This window comes from Saimiri boliviensis, chromosome 6 (assembly GCF_048565385.1).
Source record: "Saimiri boliviensis isolate mSaiBol1 chromosome 6, mSaiBol1.pri, whole genome shotgun sequence".
Lineage (NCBI taxonomy): Eukaryota > Metazoa > Chordata > Mammalia > Primates > Cebidae > Saimiri > Saimiri boliviensis.
This window is the reverse complement of record NC_133454.1, coordinates 115,879,637-115,906,514: the sequence shown is the minus strand read 5'-3', so window position 1 is coordinate 115,906,514 and position 26,878 is coordinate 115,879,637. Positions and strand designations below refer to the sequence as shown.

At 43.6% G+C, this 26,878-nt stretch overlaps 1 protein-coding gene across 1 annotated transcript in view; it reads right to left on the bottom strand.

Moving 5' to 3' along the window:
- Positions 1-411: 411 nt before the first annotated feature.
- PTPRJ (protein tyrosine phosphatase receptor type J) overlaps positions 412-26,878 on the bottom strand; it is a 200,086-nt gene continuing 173,619 nt past the window's right edge. The window contains exons 13-25 of the mRNA XM_074401475.1: positions 26,181-26,391; positions 25,942-26,066; positions 23,964-24,051; positions 21,348-21,389; positions 20,839-20,847; positions 20,651-20,738; positions 18,672-18,762; positions 16,642-16,715; positions 16,397-16,531; positions 12,209-12,328; positions 8,234-8,394; positions 7,341-7,476; positions 412-4,067 (exon numbers count right to left, since the gene is read on the bottom strand). Of these exons, the coding sequence (XP_074257576.1) occupies positions 3,909-4,067; positions 7,341-7,476; positions 8,234-8,394; positions 12,209-12,328; positions 16,397-16,531; positions 16,642-16,715; positions 18,672-18,762; positions 20,651-20,738; positions 20,839-20,847; positions 21,348-21,389; positions 23,964-24,051; positions 25,942-26,066; positions 26,181-26,391 (1,439 nt within the window). The 3' untranslated portion in view covers positions 412-3,908. The remainder of the gene's footprint in view (positions 4,068-7,340; positions 7,477-8,233; positions 8,395-12,208; positions 12,329-16,396; positions 16,532-16,641; positions 16,716-18,671; positions 18,763-20,650; positions 20,739-20,838; positions 20,848-21,347; positions 21,390-23,963; positions 24,052-25,941; positions 26,067-26,180; positions 26,392-26,878) is intronic.

Sequence of the window (26,878 nt, the reverse complement as noted above, 5' to 3'; positions counted from 1 at the left end):
GAGAGGTCCCCGGGATGCTGGGGCAGGAGAGTCACTTGAACCCAGGAGGCAGATCGAGCCTCTGGGTTGCAGTGAGCCAAGATCGAGACACTGCACTCCACCCTGGGCAACACATCAAGACTCTATCTCAAAAAAAAAAAAAAAATAAGACAGGTCTCACAGAAAACCAACCCTGCCCACCCCTGGATCTCCAACTTTTAGCCACCAAAACTGTAGGAAGTAAATCTCTGTTGTTTAAACCACAGTTGGTGGTACTTGTTACGACAGTCCTAGAAAACTAAAAGAATTTGGAAATCCCAAAGAGAAATGTGTTTTTGTTAAGGATGCCCAAGTAAAATGCAGGCCAGTAAACTGCTTGGTACGTTGTAAGAAAAAAAAAAAGAAAAAGAAAGAAAGAAACAAAAGCCATAATACACTGACATTTTTTTTATATTTGGTATTTGTAAGTCTTTAAAAAAATTTTTTTTCAGGCCATTTTTTCCTTAAAAAAAAAAAAAGCAACCAACAGCAATACTCTGTACAAGTATAACAAACATTAGAAATATGCATCATTCCAAAATAGTTACAAGAAAATTACAGTTTAGAGTCCACATCAACACATCCTAGTCATATGTGCCCCCAAGGGAGAAAAATCTACGGTATGTTAAACACACAACTGCTACACAGTAGTCTGAAAACCCAGAACTTAAGACTTTTGAGGCAAATCAGCATCAGTCACCAAGACTAGTTTAGCTTAATAAGTACAATCAAGGATTTCAAAAGGGAACCAGGCTTTTTCATCACAGATGAAAAACAAACGCGATTGGCTGCATAGTTGACCTCCGACCCTCTATCCCCAACCCCCAGGAGGCTCCGACTCAACAAAGCACAAATCCAGTGGAGTCAATTAGGCCGAAGCCTGGCTGGAGGTCACAGTGTGGCCACAGTGGGCAGACACCAAATGTCATTTCCTGCTGGTGCTGATCGTCACGAGATTCGACTTTGGAAGCAAAAAGTCCTTGTTCTTGGGAGATGGTATCAATGGCCCAAATCCCCCAAACCAGCTGGCCACCCATCTTTGGCCCTTCCATTGACAGTGAGACCCATGCCAGCTGCTTCTCTGTATGCATTTGTCAAAGACTGAGCACGGGCACTCACGCCATCCCCACAATTCCATTGGACCCTTCCAATTTTAACTCATTGTTTCTGGGAGGGATCGAAGAAGCTCAGAGGCACCCTCCTCTTGCCTCTGACCAACCCCCAGCCTGGGTGTCCTTTATATTTACACATTCATCTTCCCTTTTCAAGCTCTGTGCTATAAATACCCTTACCACCCCCACTGGCCCTGTCCCCAGCCCTCTTCAGGATGCAGAGAAGCATCCTGACCTCCGTGTGACCTGCCCCTTTGGAATCCCGGCCCGCTCCACCCCAAGACTTCCTCCCGAGATTGCTGGGGCGGCTTGCCCATTTCCCAAGCCCACACCAGGCGGAAGGGAAGAGGGTTACTGTGTTTTGCATTTTTATACAATATGTTTACAATTACATTGCTTTAATCTTTTAAAGGATTCTAATCTTTTAAAGGATTTTTTTTTTTTTTTTTTTTTTTTCACAAGAAGTCCCTTCCTCTGACTTCTCTGTGGCAGTGACGCGGGCAGAGCAGGGCTTAGGAGCTACCTGGGATTTGCCACCCATCACAGTCATTTTGGACAAATTGGAGGGGAGAGGGTCACAGCCCACCGAACTGCCACCTGAACAGGGACCTATGAATGAAGTACAGACCGCTCCAGGATCTGTATGAGTTGGAGGCAGTGTGAAGGCATGGGAGGAATCCACCCACACTCAGCTTCATGCAACACCCCAAGGACAGCAGAGATTCCCTGATTCACACCTACTGAGCAAAGGCCCCCTCTGAAGTTAAGTCAAGAGGACCCGACCTAGCCTGGCCAACTCATTCCTTTGAGGACTTGACACTCAATGAACTGCTCACTACCAAAAAAAAATGCAAAGGATTCAGCAAAAAGTGCAATTTCCACTTGAGAAGTAAGATTCTCCCCAAAACATGATACAACCTTTTCATCCTTTCAGTACCTCAAAGGGAAAGGAGGAAAAAGGGCCTCCAGCACTCACCCTCCAAACCACATCAGGGGCTTTCAAAGTGTGGTTCACCCTTTAGAACTAAAAGACCCATTAACGCATCCGGTCAGTTATCAAAGTGCCAGTGAGGTGAGGGGCGTGGCAGAGGCAGGAGGGACCAGGACGCTGGACCAGCCGGCTCCCATTCTCAACAGGACATACCTGTCCTGTCTACAGCAGGATGCGTTACTGTTGAAGCAGCCACCGGACTCCGGGGACTTGGTTCTTCCTTCATAAAACCTCGTCTACTTCATTGCCTATTGGAGGATAAACTCAAAACTTCAAAATATAACCTGAGCCACAATATAAAATAAAAAGAAGAAGAAATTCTTTTCATGTTAATGCCTTGAGAAGTTTACAGATTATGTACCAATAAAATAAATCCACATAAATTCTGAAATTCTTGGTGGATACACACTTGAAGCAAAAACAACAACAACAACAACAACAACAAATTAATCTACATTTTAAAAATCAAAGTAATTACAGCAGCAGTATAGTGAAAAGAGGTTTTAAAAATAATAATTACATCTTTGATACAAATTCAAACTTTGTACACCTCAATTCATAGGAATGACTGTTTTTGAGAGCTTAGTGTATATATATATACACACAGTAGATTCCGATATGCGTCATGGCAGAGAGAGACTAAAGCCAGTGGACTTTGGGGAAGGAAGGGTTAATCTGACACCGAATTCACACCGAAGTGTTCACAGATTGCCACGCTTCTGAACACACACACACACACATACACACACACACACGGACACAGACGCATAAAATACCAACCTGAGTAAAACGTTACTAAAAACCTAGAACATCATGAATCACTAAGTCACATATTGCACCTTTAAATAATCCTTCATACCAAATACAGACATGAGAAAAAGGATAATACAGGGACAAGAAAGATTTTTGTCACTGTAGGATTCCTCTGCTTCTCCCACTCCCACCCACAGAAATTCTCAAGGTGATATTCAAGTCTCCATTCTCACCCAACCAATGGGCTGAAATGTTGACAACAGAAGAGTCTTTGGAAAAAGTGGGAAGGAAAAAGGAAGAAAAAAATGGAGCACAAATGTACAGGGGGCTGGGGAAGTGGGGTCGGGGCAAAGGGGCCTCCCCTGATCAAATGAGAACAAGAATGTTACTGAGGAGGCCAACCTCTGATGCTAAACTACTGTTTAAATATTCCGTATATTCCAATTATGAGATTCCGTACAAAAATATAGATCTCTACTGAGTTTTGCCTGTGGAAGCATAATTCAGAAAAGGCACATGTTCAAATAGAAAACCCATCCGAAGAGGCGCCACAGACCCCTCCGTGCGCAATCATCATCCACAATTAGGTATTTTCCATCAGCTAGATTCCAAGATACAGTAGGTAAAAATAGACCTCTGATACTTAAAATATATTCAACCCAATGCAATCCTGGCTTAGCATGTGAATCATATAAAATAGTCTTTTTTTAAAAAAGAAACTGTTTTGGAAAAAAAAAAAAAAATCATAGCTCACTTTTCCTGGTTTTTCCACAATCCTCAAGGGGAAAAAAAAAAGTGACCTCATCCCACTGGTCATCAGGAATGCAGGTGATTGGCCCCCCACCCGCCCACAGTCCCCCACAGCCCCAGTCTGTCATCTGTCATGTGCAGCTTCATGCCCTCAAAATTAGTTCTCACAAAACAGAACAAAGAATTAGGATATTAGACATATAAAAACATGTCGACACCGGGGCGTGGGCCTTTGCTGTGGGCGCAACCATCTGCTTCACTCCAGAAGGGTTTTTCCTTTGGAATCAGGCGATGTAACCATTTGTCTTTCCAAACGTGGTCACGGGCGCAAGGTTTTCGTAGATTGTCATTGCGGTCGTGTTCTGGTAGATGAGATCTACTTTTGAATCTTTCTGGGATCTGACAATATCCAAAACACACTGATTGAGGAAAACATACTGGTCCTGATAGAAAAAGGAAAGAGAGAGACAGAGAATGAACACAGGTCCCCGAAATTAGCACCCAAAATTATTTCCAAACAGGTCATTCCGCAACTCCACTCCCAAGCCCCACCCACCCAACAGCAAATGGAAGTGAACGTATTTCAAGAGGTAACAACATTGTGGTGAGATCTGAAATCACAGAAGCAAGACGTCCTTCGTCAATGATTCTCAACCAGAAGCGCACACTCCACACCTCCCCTCCCCAGAGAGAAATGCCACAGTCTCGGGGAAGGTCAAAGGAACGAGGAGATGGAGAGGAAAGAACGCACACACACATTCGAACAACAATATGTCCAACAAGATCGTGTTGGCTGGGGAGGCTGTACAGAGTCATAATCAACAGTAACGCTCAAGCGAGGGGCAAAAAGGAAATAATCAGGTGGAGCTGGAGGAGGACTACCCTTCAGTCAGGCATATCGGAATCTACAGGTAGTGATGAAAGAGAGGAAAAGGAGTATAAGCTGACACAGAAAGATGTCCATGGCCGGGCACGGTGGTGCACGCCTATAATCCCAGCACTTTGGGAGGCCAAGGTGGGCAGATAATGAGGTCAAGAGATGGAGACCAGCGCCTGGCCAACATGGTGAAACCCTGTCTCTACTAAAAATACAAAAAACAGCTGAGTGTGGTGGTGCATGCCTGTAGTCCCAGCTACTCGGGAGGCTGAGGCAAGAGAATCTCTTGAACCCAGAAGGCGGAGGTTTCAGTGAGCCAAGATGCCGCCATTGCACTCCAGCCTGGCCACACAGTAAGACTCTGTCTCAAAATAAGAAAAAGATATCCATGATACTGTAAGAGAAAAAAAATCACAGAGAAGCAACATATATAAAGCAAAATCTGGCCAGGTGTGGTGGCTCACGCCTGTAATCCCAGCACTTTGGGAGGCCGCAGGGAATGGATCAGCTCAGGTCAGGAGTTTGAGACCAGCCTGGCCAACACTGCGAAACCCCATCTCCACTAAAAATACCAAAATTTGCTGGGCATGGTGGTACATGCCTGAAATCCCAGCTACTCAGGAGGCTGAGGCAGGAGAATTGCTGGAACCCAAGAGGCGGAGGTTGCGGTGAGCTGAGATCGTGCCACTGCACTACAGCCTGGGAGATAGAGCAAGACTCCATCACCAAAAAAAAAAAAAAAAAAGATCCAATTTTTTCAAAGTGCTCTGTGTGTGTCTATGTCTGTGTGTGTTTCTGTGTTTACAGATACACATACAGAGCCTTATAAAGACGTACACCCAACTGTAAACACTGGCTACCTCCAGGGAGCAGGACTGGGGAAGAAAGAGTAAGACAAAAGTAAATTGTTAAGTGCTTTCATATGAATAAGTATTGTTTTCAAAACATAAAAAAGAGATTAGCAGGCTGGGCACCGTGGCTCAAACCTGTAATCCCAGCACTTTGGGAGGCTGAGGCGGGTGGATCACGAGGTCAATAGATGGAGACCATCCTGGTCAACATGGTGAAACCTCGTCTCTACTAAAAATACAAAACATTAGCTGGGCATGGTGGCGTGTGCCTGTAATCCCAGCTACTCAGGAGGCTGAGGCAGGAGAATTGCCTGAACCCAGGAGGCGGAGGTTGTGGTGAGCCGAGATCGCGCCATTGCACTCCAGTCCGGGTAACAAAAGTGAAACTCCGCCTCAAAAAAAAAAAAAAGAGATTAGACTCTAGGAGCAGGTATAAGATTTCCATGTTTCTCAAAAAAAGGATAAAAGATTGAGAAATACTACTTTATATAATTATAGCAGAAAAAAGAAAAATCTCTTTTCTGACCAACACAGGAGGTGAACTTCACTCTTTCCACCACAACCACCAAGCTCACCCCAGAGCACACAATGTACCCAGGCGTCTAGAACATTCCCTGCTAGACTAAAAAACACAGCACATATTCATAGAGTTCTAAATCGGTACAGGACGAAGGCCTGATACAAAATTAATATTCTGCTCTCATCCTGGTCAAGGAACATTCACCCCTTTGAGAAAGGCAACTTCGCAGTATGTTCTGTTGAAAACATGCCTCAAAAATGCTGCTTCTCAGTAACATTTTGGGTGAAACCAAATCCAACAGTAGTCTAGAAAATATGGTAGAGATTAAGCGTTCATATTCTCCACTGGTCAGTCACGCTTCTGTAGCTATAATAATTGATGTTCTTTAAAATTTACACAGCTAGGTGAAGATAAATTGCTGTATTAACAGTTAAGCAGCATTATGCTATGTCATATTATTGATGTTTGATGAGTTTGTTTCATTTGCTTATTTTAAAGATAGTCAGACCTTCTTAGAAACAAAGAGTGAAAAATACCAGTTTTTTTGTTTTTTGGTTTTTGGGGTTTTTTTTGAGACGGGGTCTCTCTGAGCCACCCAGGCTGGAGTACAGTGGCACAATCTTGGCTCAGGGCAACCACCGTCTCCCAGGTTCAAGCGGTTCTCTCATCTCAGCCTCCCGAGTAGCTGGGATTACAAGCACCCACCATCATGCCTGGCTCCTTTTTTTTTCTATTTTAGTAGATACGGTGTTTTACCATGTTGGCCAGGCTGGTCTTGAACTCCTGACCTCAGGTGATCTGCCTGCCTCAGCCTCCCATAGTACTAGGATGACAGGTGTGAGGCACCACGCCCAGCCAAAAAATACCAGTTTTATGAACCAGAAGCCAAAGTTCAAAGATGTCCTAAGATTATTTAATGAGTCAGGCAGCAAGGTAAAGAATCCTCACACTATCTCAGTTTGTAGTTCCATTACTGACATCAGCACTACTATATCACTTGTATTGGGTAATTTAATCCCAAATCAGGTTACAGTCTGCAAAGAAATCCAGTGTTAGTTCACAGCCAAGGGCCGGAAAGATCTGGAAGGATGACATATTTTAACACAAATGCATGACACAATGCAACCTTTTAAAAATGGAGGGAAAGGGCTGGGCACGGTGGCTCATGCCTATAATCCCAGAACTTCAGGAGGCCAAGGCAGGCAGATACCTGAGGTCAGGAGAGACTAGCCTGGCCAACATGGAGAAACCCCGTCTCTACTAAAAATACATAATTAGCTGGGATTACATGCCTGTAATCCCAGTTACTCTAGAAGCTGAGGCAAGAGAATCACTTGAACCCAGGAAGCAGAGGTTGCAGTGAGCCAAGATTGAGCCACTGCACTCCACCCTGGGTGACAGAGCAAGACTCCACTTCAAAGAAAAAGGAAGAGAAGGACAGAATGTCAAATACAGATCCTGGCCTCACCTCTGTCTGCACCATTAAAGGCCTGTGCATTCGAAGGTCATACACAATCCCGTACACATCCACGGTGTTCTCATTCTCTATCTGGTAGATGAGACGATCAATGGCAATGAAAGTGCCCGTCCTTCCAACCCCAGCACTGAGAGAAAAGGGAAATCAGCCAGTTACGGTGGGTTACCTCAACGGCGAGCCACTCAGAGTTCCCCATTCGTAGGTAATCTTGCTTTCCTTCGCTGTCATACTTTGAGGGCAATGCGCAGGACCAGTATACATTTGCTCAATGGAAACCTCAGCAAGTCAGACAGCACCAGCTTGGGACTGGGGCCTAAGTCGCAAACTCACGTCTGAGTCAAATGCCACACATACGACCCCTTGCTCAAGCTTCTTCAATCTCAGTCCCATTCAAGTTGCCACCGTAACCTAGGATGGCATGTTCTATCAATTTATTTCCCACTGGGCCACACAGCCACTCCTGTCTTCTGTCCTAAATTAATTCCTTTAGCTCAAAGCTAACTTCTTATTGCAAGGGGTTGGCATACTTTTTCCATAAAGGGCCAGACAGTAAACATCTTCAGCTTTGCAAACCATATGGTCTCTTTCTGCCATTGTAGCAGAAAAGCAACCATAAACAATATATACATAAATAGGCGTGCTGTGTTCCTATAGAATGTTATTTACAAAAACAGCAGCTGACCCGATTTGATCCATGGGTTACAGTTTGCCAACCTCTGTTTTGGAAGCTCAGGGCTTAGGGAGTAAGTCCATGGTTCCTTATCCAAACCTTTCCTGAATTTGTAAATGCCTATTACATTCCCTCTTAGGCCTTGCTTTTGGAAAGTGCTCACAAATACATATGACATTTGAAATCTGTCGCACATGACGCGCCATCTGTGTACCTGCAATGCACCAGAATCGGCGATTCAGGAGGACTCTGCTTCATGTAGTCACGAACAAGGTACCGGAAGTTGATGAGCAGGTCAGTAGTGTCAGGAACACCGTGGTCTGGCCAGGAGGTGAAATGGAACTGTCTCAGAGGGTGGCTCTCACTTGTCTGGATCTAAAAGCCAAGAAAATGTGTTAGATCCAGAGAGAAAGGCTGCCTAACAACATCAAAAAGGCAAGGGAAATCAAGCAGAGCCTGAGTACCAACCAGGAGTCATAATGACTACAGATTAGAACTTTACGTTTGCACAGCAGCTGATAAAGTGCTTGCTCATCAAACCCTCACAATATGCCCCAGAAGGAGAGTTTATTATCCCCCTTTAAAGATGAGGCAGCAGAGATTCACAGAAGTGAAGTCATTTCCCCGACACCAATTTCAGATGCAACAGAAATCCCTCATCCTCCAATTCTGCATTCAGATCCTTCCCTTCCTGCCACAGCTGCCTGTCAATAATGAACTCACATTCTTACATCTGCACCTCCTTAGCGCTTCATGAACCACAGCCCCAAGCCCCTCTGAAAATGTCACTGACCATAAAAACCAAAAATAATTTACTCAAATACAACCATGATCATCAGCACCTTCTGGGCAAGAATGGCCTCATAATTCACTATGTCCCCTAGAGAAACAAATAGTGACAGGCCACTACCAAGCACCATGCAAATATTTAGAACTGGAGGGAGCTGAGAAAGGACTCCCCCCAAAAAAATGCATTACAACATCTGGAAGTCAACAGAGCTCATTATTACACAGACTGGTTCCCCACCTCGTGCCAAAGCATATATACCTTGAAGCACCAGAAGCCCACCCCAGCTGGGGCATGTCCTGACCCTGACTCAGCTGTGCGTGTTATGTCCATATCCGGGAATGACCGCACCTATGAGACCTACATCTGCACTGCAGGCATTTCTGTCCCCTTTATGACAGCCACCCTTTGACACTCATTTTTTCAAATGTATATTCATTATAAGAACAATGAATTTGCAGTATTCAACATTTGGAAAACAGCAGGGAAAAAAGTGTGAATGAGGGGAGAGGTGCTGGAAGACCTCATCAGAGATAAAGTCAACATTCACAGATTTAACCAAAAGTACTGATCCAAAGACAGAAACCAGCTGTGAGAGATGGAGGTAGGGGAAGAGGAAGAAAAAGGGAGGGAGAGGGAGAGGGGAGGGGAAGGGAGTGGAGCAGGAAACAGGAGGAGGGGGAGAGCAAGAGGGAGCAGCATGGAGGGTTATACTTAGTATGATCTTCACAGAGAGGCAAAGGGGCTCAGGTTAGGGGTGGTAGTCAAAGGATGCCATTAGCTCGATTTGCAATGTTCTCAATTTTCAAAAAGAAAATGTATTCATGCATTTTGTAGAATTAAAAAACAACATGTTACTAAATGCCATGTGGTGTCCTGGATCAGATCCTGGAACAAAAGAAGGCTTTAGTGGAAAAACATGAAATCTGAATAAAGTCTGGAGTTTAGTTAATAAAAAATAATTATTATTTAATAGCAATTTTTTTAAATGATGTAGACAACTCCACCCAAAATTCCCCTCCGCAAGGGTAAGCCCCAAGCAGTGGAGGCAACCAAGAAGAAACCAGTCAGTTTAAATGAGCAGCATCTATAGAAATAAGCATGACATTTTTCTACTACTGTGAGCTGCATTATTTAGGTGGCCAGATCAGTGCATGGTAACAGCTTTGATGGCATCTCCAGAGGAGGAGCTGAAATACTGAGGCCAGACCCTTTGAGACACAGCAGTTGGCAAAGAATTAGAACTTAATATACCATACTTTTATCCATGACTTACGGAATCTTCAAGGATAATGTCATAAACTAGACCCTAACCCACGAAGGCCCCTACCCACTCAAAAGATTCAAGATTCAACTCCATTAAATCTACTGCCTGACTTTCCTTTTATGCACTATTCATAATACGCATAAATTTTCATCTCCTAAAATGCTTCTCTTACATTACATCCTGCCATTTCCTGTGGTAATTACATAGTCTACCCATCCATTATTTCTTTTTGGGGGGGAGGGGACAGGGTCTTGCTTTGTCACCTAGGCTGGAGCATAGCGGAGCAATCTTGGTTCACTGCAGCCTTGACCTCCTGGGCTCAAGCCATCCTCCTACCTCTGCCTTCCGAGTAGCTGGGACTACAGGTGTACACCGGCATGCCCGGCTAATTTGGGGTTTTGTTTTGGTTTTGTAGAGACAAGGTTTCACCATGTTGCCCAAGCTGGTCTCAAACCTGAGCTCAAGCAATCTGCCCACCTCAGCCTCACAGGCATGAGCCACCGTGCCTGGCCCATTATTTCTAATAGCTGAATAATGATATTATAAGCAGACAAGTCATAGTTGAGTTATCCTTTCTACAAAAGCTAGATGTCTGCATGGTTTCCAAAGTTTTCCTCTATTATAAATAATGCTGAGACTCATCTTTCTGAATAAGCCTTTTTGATAGTCTCAAACTTCAGACCAGCAAATCGAAGAGAATAGATGTTTTATTAGAGAAATGCAAATCAAAACACATTGAGATACCATCTCACGCCAGTTAGAATGGCGATCATTAAAAAATCTGGAGACAACAGATGCTGGAGAGGATGTGGAGAAATAGGAACACTTTTACACTGTTGGTGGGAGTGTAAATTAAGTCAACCATTATGGAAGACAGTGTGGCGGTTCCTCAAGGATCTGGAAATAGAAATACCATTTGACCCAGCAATCCCGTTACTGAGTATATACCCAGAGGATGACAAATCATCCTATTATAAAGACAAACACACATATGTTCATTGTAGTACTGTTTACCATAGCAAAGACGTGGAACCAACTCAAATGTCCGTCAATGATAGACTGGATAAAGAAAATGTGCCACACATATACACCATGGAATACTATGCAGCCATAAAAAAGGATGAGTTCATGTCCTTTGCAGGGACACGGATGAAGCTGGAAGCAAACTGACAAGAACAAAAAACCAAACACCACATGTTCTCACTCATAAGTGGATGTTGAACAATGAGAACATATGGGCACAGGGAGGAGAACATCACGCACCGGGCCTGTTGGGGGATAGGGGAGCTAGGGGAGGGGTAACAGGGGCTGGGGGGATTAGGGAGGGATAACATTAGGAGAAATACCTAATGTAGATGATGAGGGGATGGATGCAGCAAACCACCATGGCATGTGTATACCTATGTAACAAACCTACACATTCTGCCTGTGTACCCCGGAACTTAAAATATAATAAAAATACAAAAAAAGAACACCAAAAGAGAGAGAGAGAGAATAGACATTTTTAGGCCTCTGATATAAACAGCAAAGAGTTATACCAACGTACACACCCATCAACAGATACCAATGCTGTTTCATGGCACTGCCTCTATTTTCAAAGCATCCTTGAAAAAAGAAAAAAAGGCACATAAAGTTGACTTCCTAGAATGCCTGCACAATTTAATTGGATTTGCTTTTGTAAATCTTGAGGAGAAGGGAGACCATGTGCATATGCCCTGGAATCCTATTAATGTAACTGTTATCAATGACTCCTAACAGCACGTGGCTGCTCCTGATGCCATATTTCTAACCAAATAATCCAAAAGGCTATGGTTTGTTCTGTAAAATCTATGAGCAAGTCTGCTGGAAGTGGAAAGAAAGGAAAGAGTTTCTGATGCAGGGCCACCTGCTTATGATTCATTTTATTCAGGAATGACCCAGGAAATTCCCAAGAAAGTAAATTTCCCAGGAAAGTCAAGCTAAGGGGTTGCCTTGGAGTATACATGCATATGGATTGCTCTGTTCTGTAAAGAAGGGATCAAAACATTTCTCAATGCATAGGAAAACATACTAGCTAATATCAATGTAAAACATATCACCCACAAATTCACATACAGTAATTACATGAGATCAATTAATCCCGACTTCTTACTTACATTTTTCACTGTGAAATCTCTGATGGTCCATTCCGGAAGAACAATTTCTGATGTCATCGCCACAGTTATGTCCCCATAGTCGTGAGCCTGCTTGGAGGGCCAATACTCCTCACATTTGGTCTGCAACAAAATTGCATTTTTATAAAAATACTCAGATCATGCCATCTCCCATCACTAAAACCCCATAAGGGAGACAAGCTATTGAAAACTGGCATCGGAGATGGGATCAGACCCTTCTAGTTGGGTTTTGTTTGACCCACAGAATTGATTTATTTTATTTTTTAGAGACAGGGTCTTACTATGTTGCCCAGGCTGGAGTGCAGTGGCTATTCGCAGATGTGATTATAGCACACTACCACCTCCAATTCCTGCACTCAAGCAATCCCCATGCCTCAGCCTCCCGAGTAGCTGGGTCTAAGGACACACCACAGCGCCTAACAGAATGGTTTGTTTTTTCTTTTTTTCAATTTACAATTCTTGCCAACTCTTTTAAAATTCCTCATACAAATCTAGACTTATTTTCTCTTTAAAAATCGGATCTGCCTACACTAGGCCCGGGTTTCTGCATGAAAATCGATTTAGAGCGGAGCAGCAGCTGTCCCTTGACCTGCCACTCCACAACTGTTCACTGACCTCATCTTCTCCCATAACCCCAGGCAGCTGGAAGAAATGACGACTTTTTCCCAAGGCTTTCAGATACACATCAGTTGTAATACAAATACACAGACCAACAAAGACAGTCAAATTAAATCATTCTGGGACCTTTGATTTCTATAAAGTTGGTGGGCAGATGTGAAGAGAAATAAAAACCAGGACACGCCAGCTCTCCAAGGCAAATGCCTACACATACACACATACACTCACATGCATACACTCACACATACACATGCATTCACACACACTCACACATACACACACACAAACAAACACACATACTCAATATTCCAAGGTGTGCTCTACTGTTGTTAGTTTTCAAAGCTAATTGATTATCTGACTCACCTGAGAAGTCTGAGTTGTTTTGTGAGTTGTTTGTTTGTTTGTTTGTTTGTTTGTCTGCTTTGAGACCGTCTCACTGTCATACGGGCCAGCATACAGTGGCATGATCATGGCTCACTGCAGCCTCAACCTCTCAGGCTCAAGTGATCCTCCCACTTCAGCTTCCTGAGTAGTTGGGACTTCAGGGATGTGCCATGACACCCAGCTATTTTTTTGTATTTTTGTAGAGATAGGGTCTCACTATGTTGCCCAGGCTGCTCTTGCACTCCAGGCATAAAGTGATCCTCCCACCTTGGCCTCCCCGAGTGCTGAGATTACAGGCCTGAGCCACTGTGCCTGGCTTTGTTTTGTTTAAAAAGGGATTCCTGGGTTCTCTCCAGAGATTCTGACTCTGGCTATGGGATCTGTATTTTTCTAAGAAAGAACTCAGGATCTGGATACACACTGGCACGGAGTTGATTCCCAGCCCAGCCTCTTACCAGGTGTATTTTTGTTGCTACCTTGTAGGCAAGTTCTTAAACTCTCCAAGCCTCAGTATCCCCATCTATAAATCATAATGCCTCACAGGGCTGTTACAGGAAAGAAAGAACACATATGCGGTATCTAATGCAGAAAATACACTAGCTCCCTTCCCCATCCACCCAGGGTCAGTAATACCCACTTCAATCTTGACTTAAGATGAACAAGGGACCATTTAAATTCATCTTCATGTTCTCCATTATGTAATTATGTCATTTTTATTTATCTAACAGATAGATTTATAAGAATGTTTCACGTATAAGGCCCTGGACTCAACAGTATTATAAAGTTTATTTGCATTCTTTTTTTTTTTTTGAGACTAAGTCTCTGTTGCCCAGGCTGGAGAGCAGTGGCATGATCTCGGCTCACTGCAACCTCCGCCTCCCAGGTTGAAGCAATTCTCCTGCCTTAGCCTCCCTAGTAGCTGGAATCACAGGTGTGTGCCACCACACCCAGCTAGTTTTTGTATTTTTAGTAGAGATGGGTTTTGCCATGTTGGCCAGGCTGGTCTCAAACTCCTGACCCTCAGGTGATCTGCATGCCATGGCTTCCCAAAATGCTGGGATCACAGATGTGAGCCACCGCACCCAGCCTATTTGCATTTATTTAAAAAATGCTTTTATTTCTCCTACAACCTATTCTCCTGATTCAAGAAGAGGGTAAGGAGCCCACCCTCTATCACAAGCAACATGAGGATGGGCATCATCTCTCATTGCTCTGTTATCTCTTACTGTTCTGTTATCTTTCCCTCCTCCATATCCCCAGCCTCTAGCACAGGACCTGACACATACCAGGGGCTGGATAAACATCTGCTAGCTTACAGTGAAATAAAGAACATTAAAAGAAATGATGCTTGGGCTGGGCGCAGTGGCTCACCCCTGTAATCCCAGCACTTTGGGAAGTCGAGGCGGGTGGATCACCTGAGGTCAGGAGTGTGAGACCAGCCTGGCCAACATGGTGAAACCCCATCTCTACTAAAAATAAAAATAATAAAAATAGCCGGGTGTGGGTGGTGGCACATGCCTGTAATCCCAGCTACTTGGGAGGCATTGCAGTGGGCTGAGATCATGACACTGCACTCCTGCCTGGGTGACAGAATGAAACTCCATCTCAAAAAAAAAAAAAAGAAAAGAAATAATGCCTGATGGGCTCCCACTATCACCGGGGACCACTCAAAGTGTACACCCCAGAGTTGCGGCAGCAGGATCACCTGGAAACTGGCAGAAATGCAATTCTGAATTAGAAACTCTGAGCGTAGAACCCCACTCCTGGTGATTCTGATGGAAGTTAAAGTTTGAGATCCACTGGCTTAAGAAGTCAACTCCTATTCCTCAAGCAATGCACCTACACTTAACAACAACTCACAAGGCAACATTAAGTCCCATTCCTGAGGCACAGCGTTTCTGAGCTTAGCATGTGTTTTTCAGTTCTCTTCACATCAATTTGTAGAAATACAGAATTTTATTACTATAAAAAATCTTCTCTTTGATGGAAGCAGCAGAGGGATTTCAGGACCTCATAGGAGAGAAGGGGCTGCTGAGGCTTATCCAGGGATAAATCTGAGATTTTGCTTAAAGAAAGAGTTCCAGGCCAGGTGCAATGGCTCACACACTTTGGGAGGCCAAGGAAGGGGGGGGGTCACTTGAGGTCAAGAGTCTGAGACCAGCCTGGGCAACACAGTGAGACCTTGCCTCCACTAAAAATTTAAAAAAAAAAAAATTAGCCAGGTGTCTGGTGCACACCTGTAGTTCTAGCTAGTAGGAGACTGAAGTGGGAGGGAGCCCAGGAATTCAAAGCTGTAGTGAGCCATGATTGCACCACTGCAGTCCAGCCTGGCTGACAGAAGAGACCCTGTCTCAAAAAAGAAAAAAAAAAAAAGCTGGGGTGGAGGCAGGGAAGTTCAGTGTTCAACCTAAGTTTGAAAATCACCAAAATGATGAAAACTCTCATCTCACAGATGAAGAAGCTGATTGCTTAGAGGCGTGATGAGCTTTCCCATGTTCACGGGGCAATGAAGGACAGAGCCACACTGTGAACAAGCATTTTGCACTAGGCCTGGGAGATTTTTCCCCAGCACTAACCCACTCCTGCCATGTATTAACTCCAGCAGCGACATAACAAATAGAAGACAATGGTATTTGTCCACAAAAAAAGATAATGATGGCCGGGCATGGTGGCTCACACCTATAATCCCAGCACTTTGGGAGGCCGAGGGAGGCGGATCATGAGGTCAGGAGTTTGAGACCAACCTGGCCAACATGGTGAAAGCCCGTCTCTACTAAAAATACAAAATAATTAGCCAGGTGTGGTGGCACATGCCTGTAATCCCAGCTACTCAGGAGGCTGAGGCAGGAGAACCATTTGACTGTGGGAGGCAGAGGTTGCAGTGAGCCGAGATCACACCACTGCACTCTAGCCTGGGTGACAGAGTAAGACTCCAGCTCAGAAAAAAAAAAAAAAAAAAGATAATAACAAAATGAAATTTGCTTAAAAACGTTTTTAAATGTTTCTCTTAAGGGAAAAAAAGAAAACAAGTTTCTAAGAATAAAGTGCTAATGTTTGAGTTTTTTTTTTTTTAAAGAAACAAATGGTTTTTAAGATACCCTTCCGCCACAATAAAAAGTAATTAATTTAATGTAATTTTAAATTTTAAAAACTAAAAAAGATACTTACTCTTCCCTGTTCAACACATTTGGTCAACATAATAATGGCATATACATTTTTCTCCCAAACCATACGCCAAAAATCTTTCAAAGTGTTTGGTAAAGGTCCTTGTGTGGCAATAAACTCTTTCTTGGAGTGGTAACCCTAAAAATGGGAAAGAACATAGTCAACCTCAAAGAAACAGCAAGAAAAGCGAAGTGCTCTGAAGATTTCATTAAAGCAGGCCAGTGCTGTGAGATCATCCTCCCACTTACAGGCATGTAGTTGGCATTGATGTAGTCATCCGTTGAATGGGTCTGGACCGAAAGTTTAACTCGGGAAATATCATCTGTGACATGAAAAGAAAAAAGTCCTCATTATAAGCAAATGTTTTAGTAAATTTGGACACAAAACAGAACAAAAAGAAATTCAAAATGGCAACACTGGGATTTGCCTTTGAAGAGGCACAGCGTGGCATTTCACTTAGACCACCTCATTAATCCTCGTGATCGCTCTATGTAACCGTGGCACAGAGAAGTCACATGATTGCCAGAGCAGAGCTAACGAGTGGCAGGGCCAGGATCTGAACCTGTAGCCCGACACCAGGGCCCAAGAGCTTAACCACACCAGATGCCTTCTCACATAAAATGAACCTGTTAACTGTTAGCATCCTCAGGTATCTACCATGAGCTAACATGAGGGAACATGCTAAACAATTTTGTTTACTCCTCAAAACCACCCTACAAGCCTCTGCCCTGCTTCACAGATAAGGAAACTGGGGGCTATAAAGTGACATCTCCAAATCCATGTATCTGGTAAGGGGCAGTCAAAATTCAAATCTAGTGCCCATTCCACTAGGACACGGTAGGTCCCTAGGTTAACCTCGCTACTCTGCCTCTATTCTCATATAAACAAGTCGATATAAAAAGAGAGTGCCAAGTTCAAGAAAAAATTGAATGTATAAGACCGCTATAAGTGGTCGGATCTACAACACAGAATTATATGTTTTAGAAATATTATTATCATCTCAAAAGCATACACACAAACTTGCCCAACTCAAGGGATGAAATCATAACCTTAGAAGTGCAAGTGTCAGGCTGAGCCAGAAGCAGCAGCACCTCAGTTTCCCTGTCTCTGACTGTACTTCCTCACCCTCCTCTGGACAAAATAACATCACAGTGCTTAACTTCACTTAACATCAAGTAAGTCTAGTACTAACTTGAGTCTCAGCCTAAAGGCTTCCCAATAAAAACAATACTCAAACACCCACTTCCAAGCTCCCACTCCAGATCTGAGACTCTCCACAGACATTCATAAGAAGAGGCCGATAATCCCGAGTTACTCTTAAAAGGGCAGTACTGAGGCAGGTCCCCCAGCCTAGTTTTAAAAGCGTTTCCCTCAGAACACGGGCCAATATTCCTTGTCAAGTACAGAGGGATGAATGGAGAGAAAGAACCCAGGAACTAGAAAATGCTAAATTTAAAAAGAACTTAATGTTTTAGTCCAGGAATGAAAAACACAGCTTCAAATAAAGACAACGATATCCTGATGTAAAAATTATCTGCAGTCTATCAATTTGAGCTACATCACAACACAGCTACAATCTACTTATATTCCTCTTTGCGTCCTAATCCCCACCCAAAAGAGAGATCATGATCAACTTTCCATAGAGAAGTGTTTACATTTCATCTGATGCTTTGATGTAATAAATAATTCTCATTTCAAACTCAATTTACTATTATCCCTGCTGACTATGATGCAGACATTGTCAATTCTCAAAAACAGGAAACAAGCTAAATATAATTCATACTTAGCTGTGGAATTCACTCAGCCCATGTGTCTAGACACAGAAAGTGTGACTCCCTGTCTGTCTCCCTCTGCTCACTTTCATTCCAGAATTATAGAATTGAAATAAACAGCTTTGAGACAGAAGGGTGAAGAACACAGACTCTGGCCGTTTCCCTCAATGAGATGGGCAGACCTAGTCCAAAATCTAGTTTTCCTGTCACTATCTGTGTGACCTTGGAAAAATCACCTAACCACTCTGTGCCCCATTTTCCTCATCTGCAAAATGAATATTCTACTACCTACTTCATAAGGCTGTTGTGAGGATTAAATTAAATAGAATGTACCTAAATATAGTGCTTAGCACATAGTAGGTGACTAATGGATGATTGTGGGAGTAAGTGACTAATGAATGATTATGGAAGTGGTTACTTAGAACACTGATTCCTTCCCCTCTCCAGTTAGAGACCTGATGGCCACTGATGAAAAAAGAGAAGATGCTGCAGATAAAACAACTTACAGGGCAGAACATTATTATAGCGATTCTTTCCTCTATTCTCAGCCAATTCCGCTGCATACTTAGGTTGACTAATTCCAACAAGTTTCAGATCCTGAAAACAAAATAAATGAGGTGTTCATTTATTTAGTCTTCAAATATTATTCATACTTAGCATAGCATATGACAGCGAAACCAGCCCAATAGTCCCATAGACAAGTTGCTTTTGGATAAACATAGAAATTTATCCTTCTGCTATTAAAGCCTGAAACTTGTATTTGTTTTATCTGAGTTCCTTTCTCAGGAAAGGATCTTCAGGAAGTATCAAAGAACTGAAACTCATCAGATCACTGCACTCAATGCCTCCTTGTCCCTCCTTAGTTCCTGTTTTCTTACACATTGTTACATTTCTTTCCTGATAGATAAACCCCTAGTTTTAGTCAGTCAGGGAGATGGATTTGAGATTGAGCTCCCATCTCTTTGGCTGCAGCACCCAATTAAAGCTTTCTTTCCTGGCAATACTTGTTGCCTCAGTGATTGGCTTTCTATAAGGCAATGAGCAGGACCTAGACCAAACCCGTGGTGTTCTGGTAACAACAGAACAAAGTGGAAATCTAGAGGTGATATGGCTTAAATTGTGCCCCAAAAAGATATGTTGGATTTCTCACCCCTAGTACCTTATTTCTTAATAAGTACCTATGAGTGGGATCTTATTCAGAAATACACTCTTTGCAGATGTAAACAAATCAAAATGAGGTCATAATAGAACAGAGTGGGCCCTGAATTCTATATGACTGGTGTCCTTATAGGATGAAAAGAGACAAAGAGACATAGACACATGAGGGGAGACAGTCATGTGAACACAGAGGGAAACATGAGAGTGTCACTGCCACAAAACCAAAGGATGTCTGGGGCTCCCAGAAGCTGCTGAGGAGAGAAAGGATGCTGCCAGAGGCTGAGGAGGGAGTGTGGCCCTGCCCACACCTTAATTTGGGATTTGTGGTTCCAGCCTCCAAGTTTGTGGTGCTTTTTTATGGCAGCCTAGGAAACTAATACAGAGGTCAGAATATAGGAAAAAGGACAACCCTTGCCTTCAAGCAGCTGCAACCTGGAGGAGAGGTATACATAGAAAAAAAAAACTAATATCACAACAAGGCAGAATTAAAGAAATGCTGAATATTGGTAACAAGCAACACGTTACAGAGGAAACAAGGAAGTCTTAGCACACAGAATTCACGTCCTCCTAATGGGATCCCAGAAAGCCCACAGAGGAGGCAGCATGTGCACTGTGCTGAGTGCTGGGCAGGATTTCAGGAGAGTAAAGGCAGAGATGCTGGACAGGGCAGCACAGGAGGACAAGCATACATGGACATTCTGAGAAGGGCTAGTTCCTGGGCTGGTTGGAGCAGAGCTGCTGGGCTGGTTGGAGCAGAGCATGGGGCACTGAAAGGTAGACACCGGCCAAGAAAGTCCTTCTGTAGGCCTTCACGTGAGCCTCACGAGCCACCCTGGGCCACACCATCGTCAAGCCCCAGACTTCTACATGTCCATTTGGTTTCTTTGTAGCTCATATAGTTTCCTAAGTATCCTAGCTAATAGTTCCCTGACTTGAATTCCTAGTTTCTATAACAGTTTTCTAACTCTCAGGAAAAACATAAGCCAATTTGTAAGGAAAGTGACTGTGTTTGTCAGTAGTAGGCTGAGGCAGACATCCAGGACAGTATCACACAGCAGGTTTGGAGTGCAGGTCCACAACCCCATGTATTAGCCATTTAATGTAACCTGTTTGTGTGAGCTCATACCTGACTTTGAGCCTCTATTGTCTGTGAGTAATATAACTGCACTGCTAACTCTGTAGGAGAGAGAATAAAGCCAAGTACCAACTGCCTACAGTCCCTCGAGTGTCCTTTCAGCTACCTGACACCCATCTACGAACTCTCCTCGGACCGCAGCTTGGGTTGGAAGCTGACACAATTAAAAACACAGTATTTATAGCCACATACTTCATATTCTTCCGCAAACCCACAGTTGGAGTCAGCTTGCTGCTTCTTGAAGTAGGCCTCAAAATTCTCCACTCTGATTAACTTAGATCTAAGAAAACAAAACTTATCAGGACTTTTTTACATTCAATGAAATCCATATTCAAATAGAAAAGTACTAGTTATTAAAAAAAAATAAAGAGATTACTTACTTTTTAGGTCTTCATGATAGAAAGGAAAAGAAAAAAATAAGCAATTAGAAAGACTCATTCATTCATACTCTAGAGATGACAATAAACATCTTCCCAAAACAACAAAACCCAGGGTATAATTTGGCAAGAGAAAAGTCAGAGTTCCATTATTCACAAAACACTAAAATATGAATCAGGAGATCTGATTTCTAGACCCTACTGTGTAACTAATTGGTTTTGTGACTGTAAGTAAGTTCTTCTCTCCCCTGGATCTTGATAACCTATTTGACATTTTTAATCAAAAAGTATGTATTTATTGGTAGAAGAGTAGAACATGAAAAGGAAGCTGGCTTCAGGAGACTAATAAAACATAGATTCCTTGCAGAAAACAGAGCTAGCAAAAACTTCCTGATGATCATGGTCAAAATGTGCCAATGGAGAAAAATGACAGGAAGTTCAAAAATTCTTTACAGATAGTCACTGAACAGAAGGGAGGATCTAAAATAAAGCTAATAAGTTGAGAGACTTACTTAATTTGAGAAAAGGACACTTCATTATTCTTTGCATCTTTCCTGTTTTAAGAGAAAAGAGACCCATTAGACAAAAAAGATTCCTTGCTGTGCTTTTCCCTTGCGTATCTGGAGTCGATGTCATCTATGAACTAAAGGTGTTACACCTTTTCCTCAGGCATCAATTCATAGATGACACCAAATCCTGCCCCCAATACTAAACGTAATGACCCAAGCTGCAAATGCCAATTATAAATCTGTGAAGTTATTTTCTTTTGTACTATCTAAAAGAAGGGAAAAAATCATATCCAAGTCACTTTTAAGAATTTCCCTGCAAATATATAGCAGTGACATTACCTTATTGTAAAGAAAGAGTTGTTATTTCATACTTTTTTTTTTTTGAGAAAGCTTTTCTATAAGTGAATGCAATAAACCAAAAACCATATCAGATCCAGAACCAGTAAGTTGGTGAGGCATCTGCACACTCCTGCACTGTTGACTGAACTCTGCATTACTGTTTAAGGAAAACTTTCTGGAAGGTCATTTGGCAGTATGTATCAAAACCAAAAGCATGCATATCCACTGACACAGCACTTGCCCAGCTTGGAATTTAGCCTAAGGAAATAATCATGAATGTGTCCAAAGATTTAGGTACAAGGATAAGTAACTGTGGCCAAGCAGAAAAAAAATAAAAACATCTAGGAAATTGATTAAATAGATCATGGTACTTCCATACAGTTGAATACTCTGTAACCACTTAAAATGATGATGAAATGGGCTGGGCATGGTGGCTCATGCCCGTAATCCCAGCACTTTGGTAGGCCAAGGCAGGCAGATCACCTGAGCTCAGAAGTTTGAGACCAGCCTGGCCAACAAGGTGAAACCCTGTCTCTACTAAAATTACAAAAAAATTAGCCAGGTTTGGTGGTGGGCACCTGTAATCCCAGCTACTTGGGAGGCTGAGGCAGGAGAATCGCTCAAACCCAGGAGGTGGAGGTTGCAGTGAGCGGAGACTACACCATTACACTGCAGCCTGGGTAACAAGAACGATACTCTGTCTCAAAAAAAGAAAAAAAATTGATGATGAAATGAACCTGCCACCAATGTCTGAACTGAATGAAGCAGGTTAGATACTAACATGTGTAACATGATTCCATGTGTGTGCACGCAATGGTGAGTTTGGTCACATCAAAATGTCAAGAGTAGTTTTGTGTGGGTTCATTGATTGCAGATTTCCTATTTATTTTTGTTCTTCTGTGTTTTTCACCATAAGCATCTATTACTCTTTTCTTTCCTTTTTTTTTTTTTTTTTTTTTGCTCAGAATCCCTCTTCATCTATTAGCCTTGCTTGCTTCTCTCTATATTACTCTTATTTTTAACACAAAACAATAAAGCTGTTTTATCCAGCCACTGACCCATCCATTTCCCCCCTAAAATCAAAACCTAATCTGGCCAGGCACAGTGGCTCACGCCTCTAATCCCAGCACTTCAGGACGCTGAGGCAGACAGATCACTTCAGGTCAGGAGTTCGAGACCAGCTTGGTCAACATTGTGAAACCTTGTCTCTACTAACAATATAAAAATTAGCTGGGTGTGGTGGTGATGCCTGTAATCCCAGCTACTCAAGAAGTTGAGGCAGGAGAATCGCTTGAACCCAAGAAGCAGAGGTGGCAGTGAGCCAAGATCGTACCACCGCACTCCAGCCTGGGGGAAAGAGCCAGACTCCATCTCAAAAGAAAAAAAAAAATCAGAACCTAATCTAAAAGCTGGAGCATAAGCACTGCCTGTCACCTCAACAGGGCAGGGTGAAAGCACAATGAACTGGCCTGGACCGCGTGAGGACTCCTGGGGCAGAATGGAGATTCCCTGGTTGACAGCACCTAATAGCAAAGAAATCCCAACTAACACACACAGGCTTCACACGTGACACAGTCAGACAAGAGGGCGTGCCATGAAGTGTGAAGACCAGGTTTAAGTTCTGTTTCTACACTTCCTGACTCGGCTTCTGCATCCTTGGAAGGGACTTACCGGACTTGCCTCACAGAGCCTCATCCATGAGATAGTTCATGGAAAGCACAGATGCGGGCACACAGTGAGCACTCACAAAAGGGCTGCTCTTTTTACCATTTAATGACCTCACAGGGCAGTTGTACAGATAAAATAATAATAATAGGATAAAAGCTACAAGACACTGATTTATTTGATCCTCCTCAGCTTCACAAGTTAGCCACAATGATTATCCTCCTATCATAGATGAGGACATTAAGGAAGCTTTGACCAGCTTCCTCAACAGCTGGTCAAAGACAGAGCTAGTGTTAAAACTGAGCTACCTCTAAAATGAAATCTCTCAACATCCTAGTACTATGAAACTGACTTATAAACAAGAACACATCGTTTGACAGTAGCATCCCACACTGTGGCATCTATCAATGGCCAGATGCGAGAGGTGGGAGCACATTAACATCACCCAGCTGAGGGCACCGAGGAAAGAGGACTGGCCAAATGCAGAACACTGTGGGTAAACGGAACATGGCGTTCATCATAACATTCCTTCCAATTCTGTGAATGTTTGAAATGTTCCTTAATAGAAAGCTTCCTTAAATACCAGAGTATTATTATCAGCATAAGCAGTATCACCTCTTCTTCCTCCAGAAGATGAAGCCTCCCACAGTCACAATAACCAGGGCACCAAAGATACAGCCAAAAACCGCTCCACAGATGACACCTGAGAAAAGTCCAAACGGGAGACACTTGAAGAGGTGTTCCTGCAGACCACACGATGTGCTAACAACCAGCCCGGGACCCTAACATCAGAGGGCTCAGGTGTGTATGTGGCATACACACACATGTGCAAATGCGCACACACGCGCGCGCACACACACACACACACACACACACACACACATACATACACACACAGTTAAATAGCTTTGGACTTAACACTAGTCCATACATCCTGTTCCCAATCCGTTACTACTTGGATGGTTCTGAGAAAGCTACTGTTCTTCTCCAGGTCTCAGTCTCCTCAACTGCAAATTTAGGTTTTTTCAGGGTTTTCAGGGATGTTTCCTGCCACCTCTGACTTTTTGAGACTAGCACCCACATACGAGCAGAAGTACCTACAGCAGCATCCATGCTCAGGCGACAGGAAACCCATTTTTTACCGGGTAAGAATGTGGGGACTACTCCCTAAACTTTGCTTCTGGGGCAGGGATTCTTTCCTGTATCCAACAACCACCAACTAGGAGAAAAACCAGACAAACTAACAAGCCAGTCCATTCTCCTCTGGCTTGAAGGTAGGGGATGCAGCCCTCTGGGATCCCTGAAGCTCCTGTATCACTTAGGTTTATGTGATAAAGGGTAGAAGCACTTGACAAGGGTCCAAGACCAGAATTTCAGGCCTGCCTCTAAAGCCATGGTGTAACCCTGGGCAAGTTACTTCCCCTCTCTGGGCCTTAACAGTCTTACTTCCACAAAGCGGGCAGAGAACAGTGGCTCATGCCTGTAATCCCAGAGCTCTGGAAGAAGGCGGAGGGAGGCTTAAGACCAGGAGTTCAAGACTAGCCTGGGCAACATAGCAAGACCCCATCTCTACAAAAATTTAGCCAGGCATGGTGGCACACACCTGTGGTCCCAGCAACCTGGGAGGCTGAGGCAGAAGGATCCCTTGAGCCCAGGAATTCAAGGTTACAGTGAGCTATGATCATGCCACTGTACTCTTGGGCAACAGAGTAAGACTCGGTCTCAAAAATAAAATAAATAGGCTGGTGGCTCACGTCTATAATACCAACACTTTGGGAGGCCAAAGCAGTTGATCACCTGAGGTCAGGAGTTCGAGACCAGCCTGGCCAACATAGCAAAACCCTGTCTCTACTAAAAATAAAAATAAAAATAAATAGCCGGGTGTGGTTGGTGGCACATATCTGTAATCCCAGCTACTTGGGAGACATTGCAGTGAGCCAAGATCACGACAATGCACTCCAGCCTGGGCGACAGAGTGAGACTCCATCTCAAAAAAAAAAAAAAAATACAAAAATTAGCCCAGTGTGTGGTGGCAGGTGCCTATAATCCCAGCAACTCGGGAGGCTGAGGCAGGAGGATCCCTCGAACATAGGAGGTGAAGACTGCAGTGAGCTGAGATGGTGCCACTACACTCCAGCCTGGGTGACAAAGCAAGGCTCCGTCTCAGAAAAATAAAATAAATCAATAAATAGAATTAAAATTATGCCGTAAAATAAACAGCACTGAACAAGACAATTTCTGTGGCTTCCTCCGATGCTAGTATTTAAGGATTCAATGCACTGTGTCAAGCTGTGTGCATGGCATATGGGCACACAAGTGACCACACGGAGATAAGGGGACTGAATAACCTTTGCAGACTGGAAGGGCAACTAGTATTTAGAGAAGGGAGAGTGTGGGGTCCAGGAGATGGGGCCTGGGAGGAGGAAGCCCAGTAAGTGTGGTGACCCAGTGACATCTCAACTTCTGGGAGAGGAGAGCTGGGCACACCAACCCTCCTGAAGGTCTGAGGGAGGCATGTATGCAGCTGGCCTTCTGTGGACACTTGGAGCAAAACATCACAGAACCAACGCCAGGACTATTGTCCTCACCCTACCTGGATCCTGGGGCAAGGAAACGGCCTCTGAATAGCGACTAAAGGACACATAGCTCTCGGCCCCGTCGATGAGCCCGTTGTTTTGAGGGTGAAAGGTAATGTTGGTGAAGCCAGCCACACAAGCCCTATGGGATGACAAAGAGCAAAATGAGGTCCCTGAGACATGTCTGACCACAGGCACATAGAGCTTTAGGCTCACGAGGCTCAGCTCCCAAAGAGCAAGAATCAGAAGATGTTACCGGTAGGAGCCCAGAGGTTCCAGCTTCCCATTGTAATAGCCAAACGTGGTTGATTCATTGCCAACATCGATTTCATATTTCAAAACTTCAGACAAACTCTGGGAACGTCCCTTTTCTTCTGTCCTTATGAGGTATGTCACGTAAGTATCTGAGGCTCCCTTTTTGAAATCCTCATATGTGTATTTCAGGACATCGGCAGAAGGGTGACCAGCTAAGAAAGGCACACAGAAGGAGAATCATAAGGAAGTGATGGCAGAGAGATTTCGTCTCCTGCATATCTACGTGGTGGTGATACTGGGTCATAGTGATGCCAGCAGCCATCTCTCAAGTATCTCTCTGTGCCAGGTTTGACTTACACTGAATTCTAAGCATTTCACCTACAGCAATTCATTTCATCCCCATGATTCCCATCACAGCAGCTTATTGTCTCCACTTTACAGACAAGAAAACAAAGGTGCAAAAGGCTAACAGGACTGGGCCCAACGTCACACCGCCTATGAGCTGGAGTTGGGTTCCCAACCCAGGGGGTTGCACTCAGAGCCTGAGGTTTCATCTGATCACAGGCCAGCACTGGTCAGTCTGGCTACTATGCAACATGGCCTTCCTCAATGGGATTTGCTGACAAGCATCACAGCAAAATGACTAAGAGCTAGAAACAGATCCGAAATTAAAAGACAGAAAGAGTTCAACCTCACTTT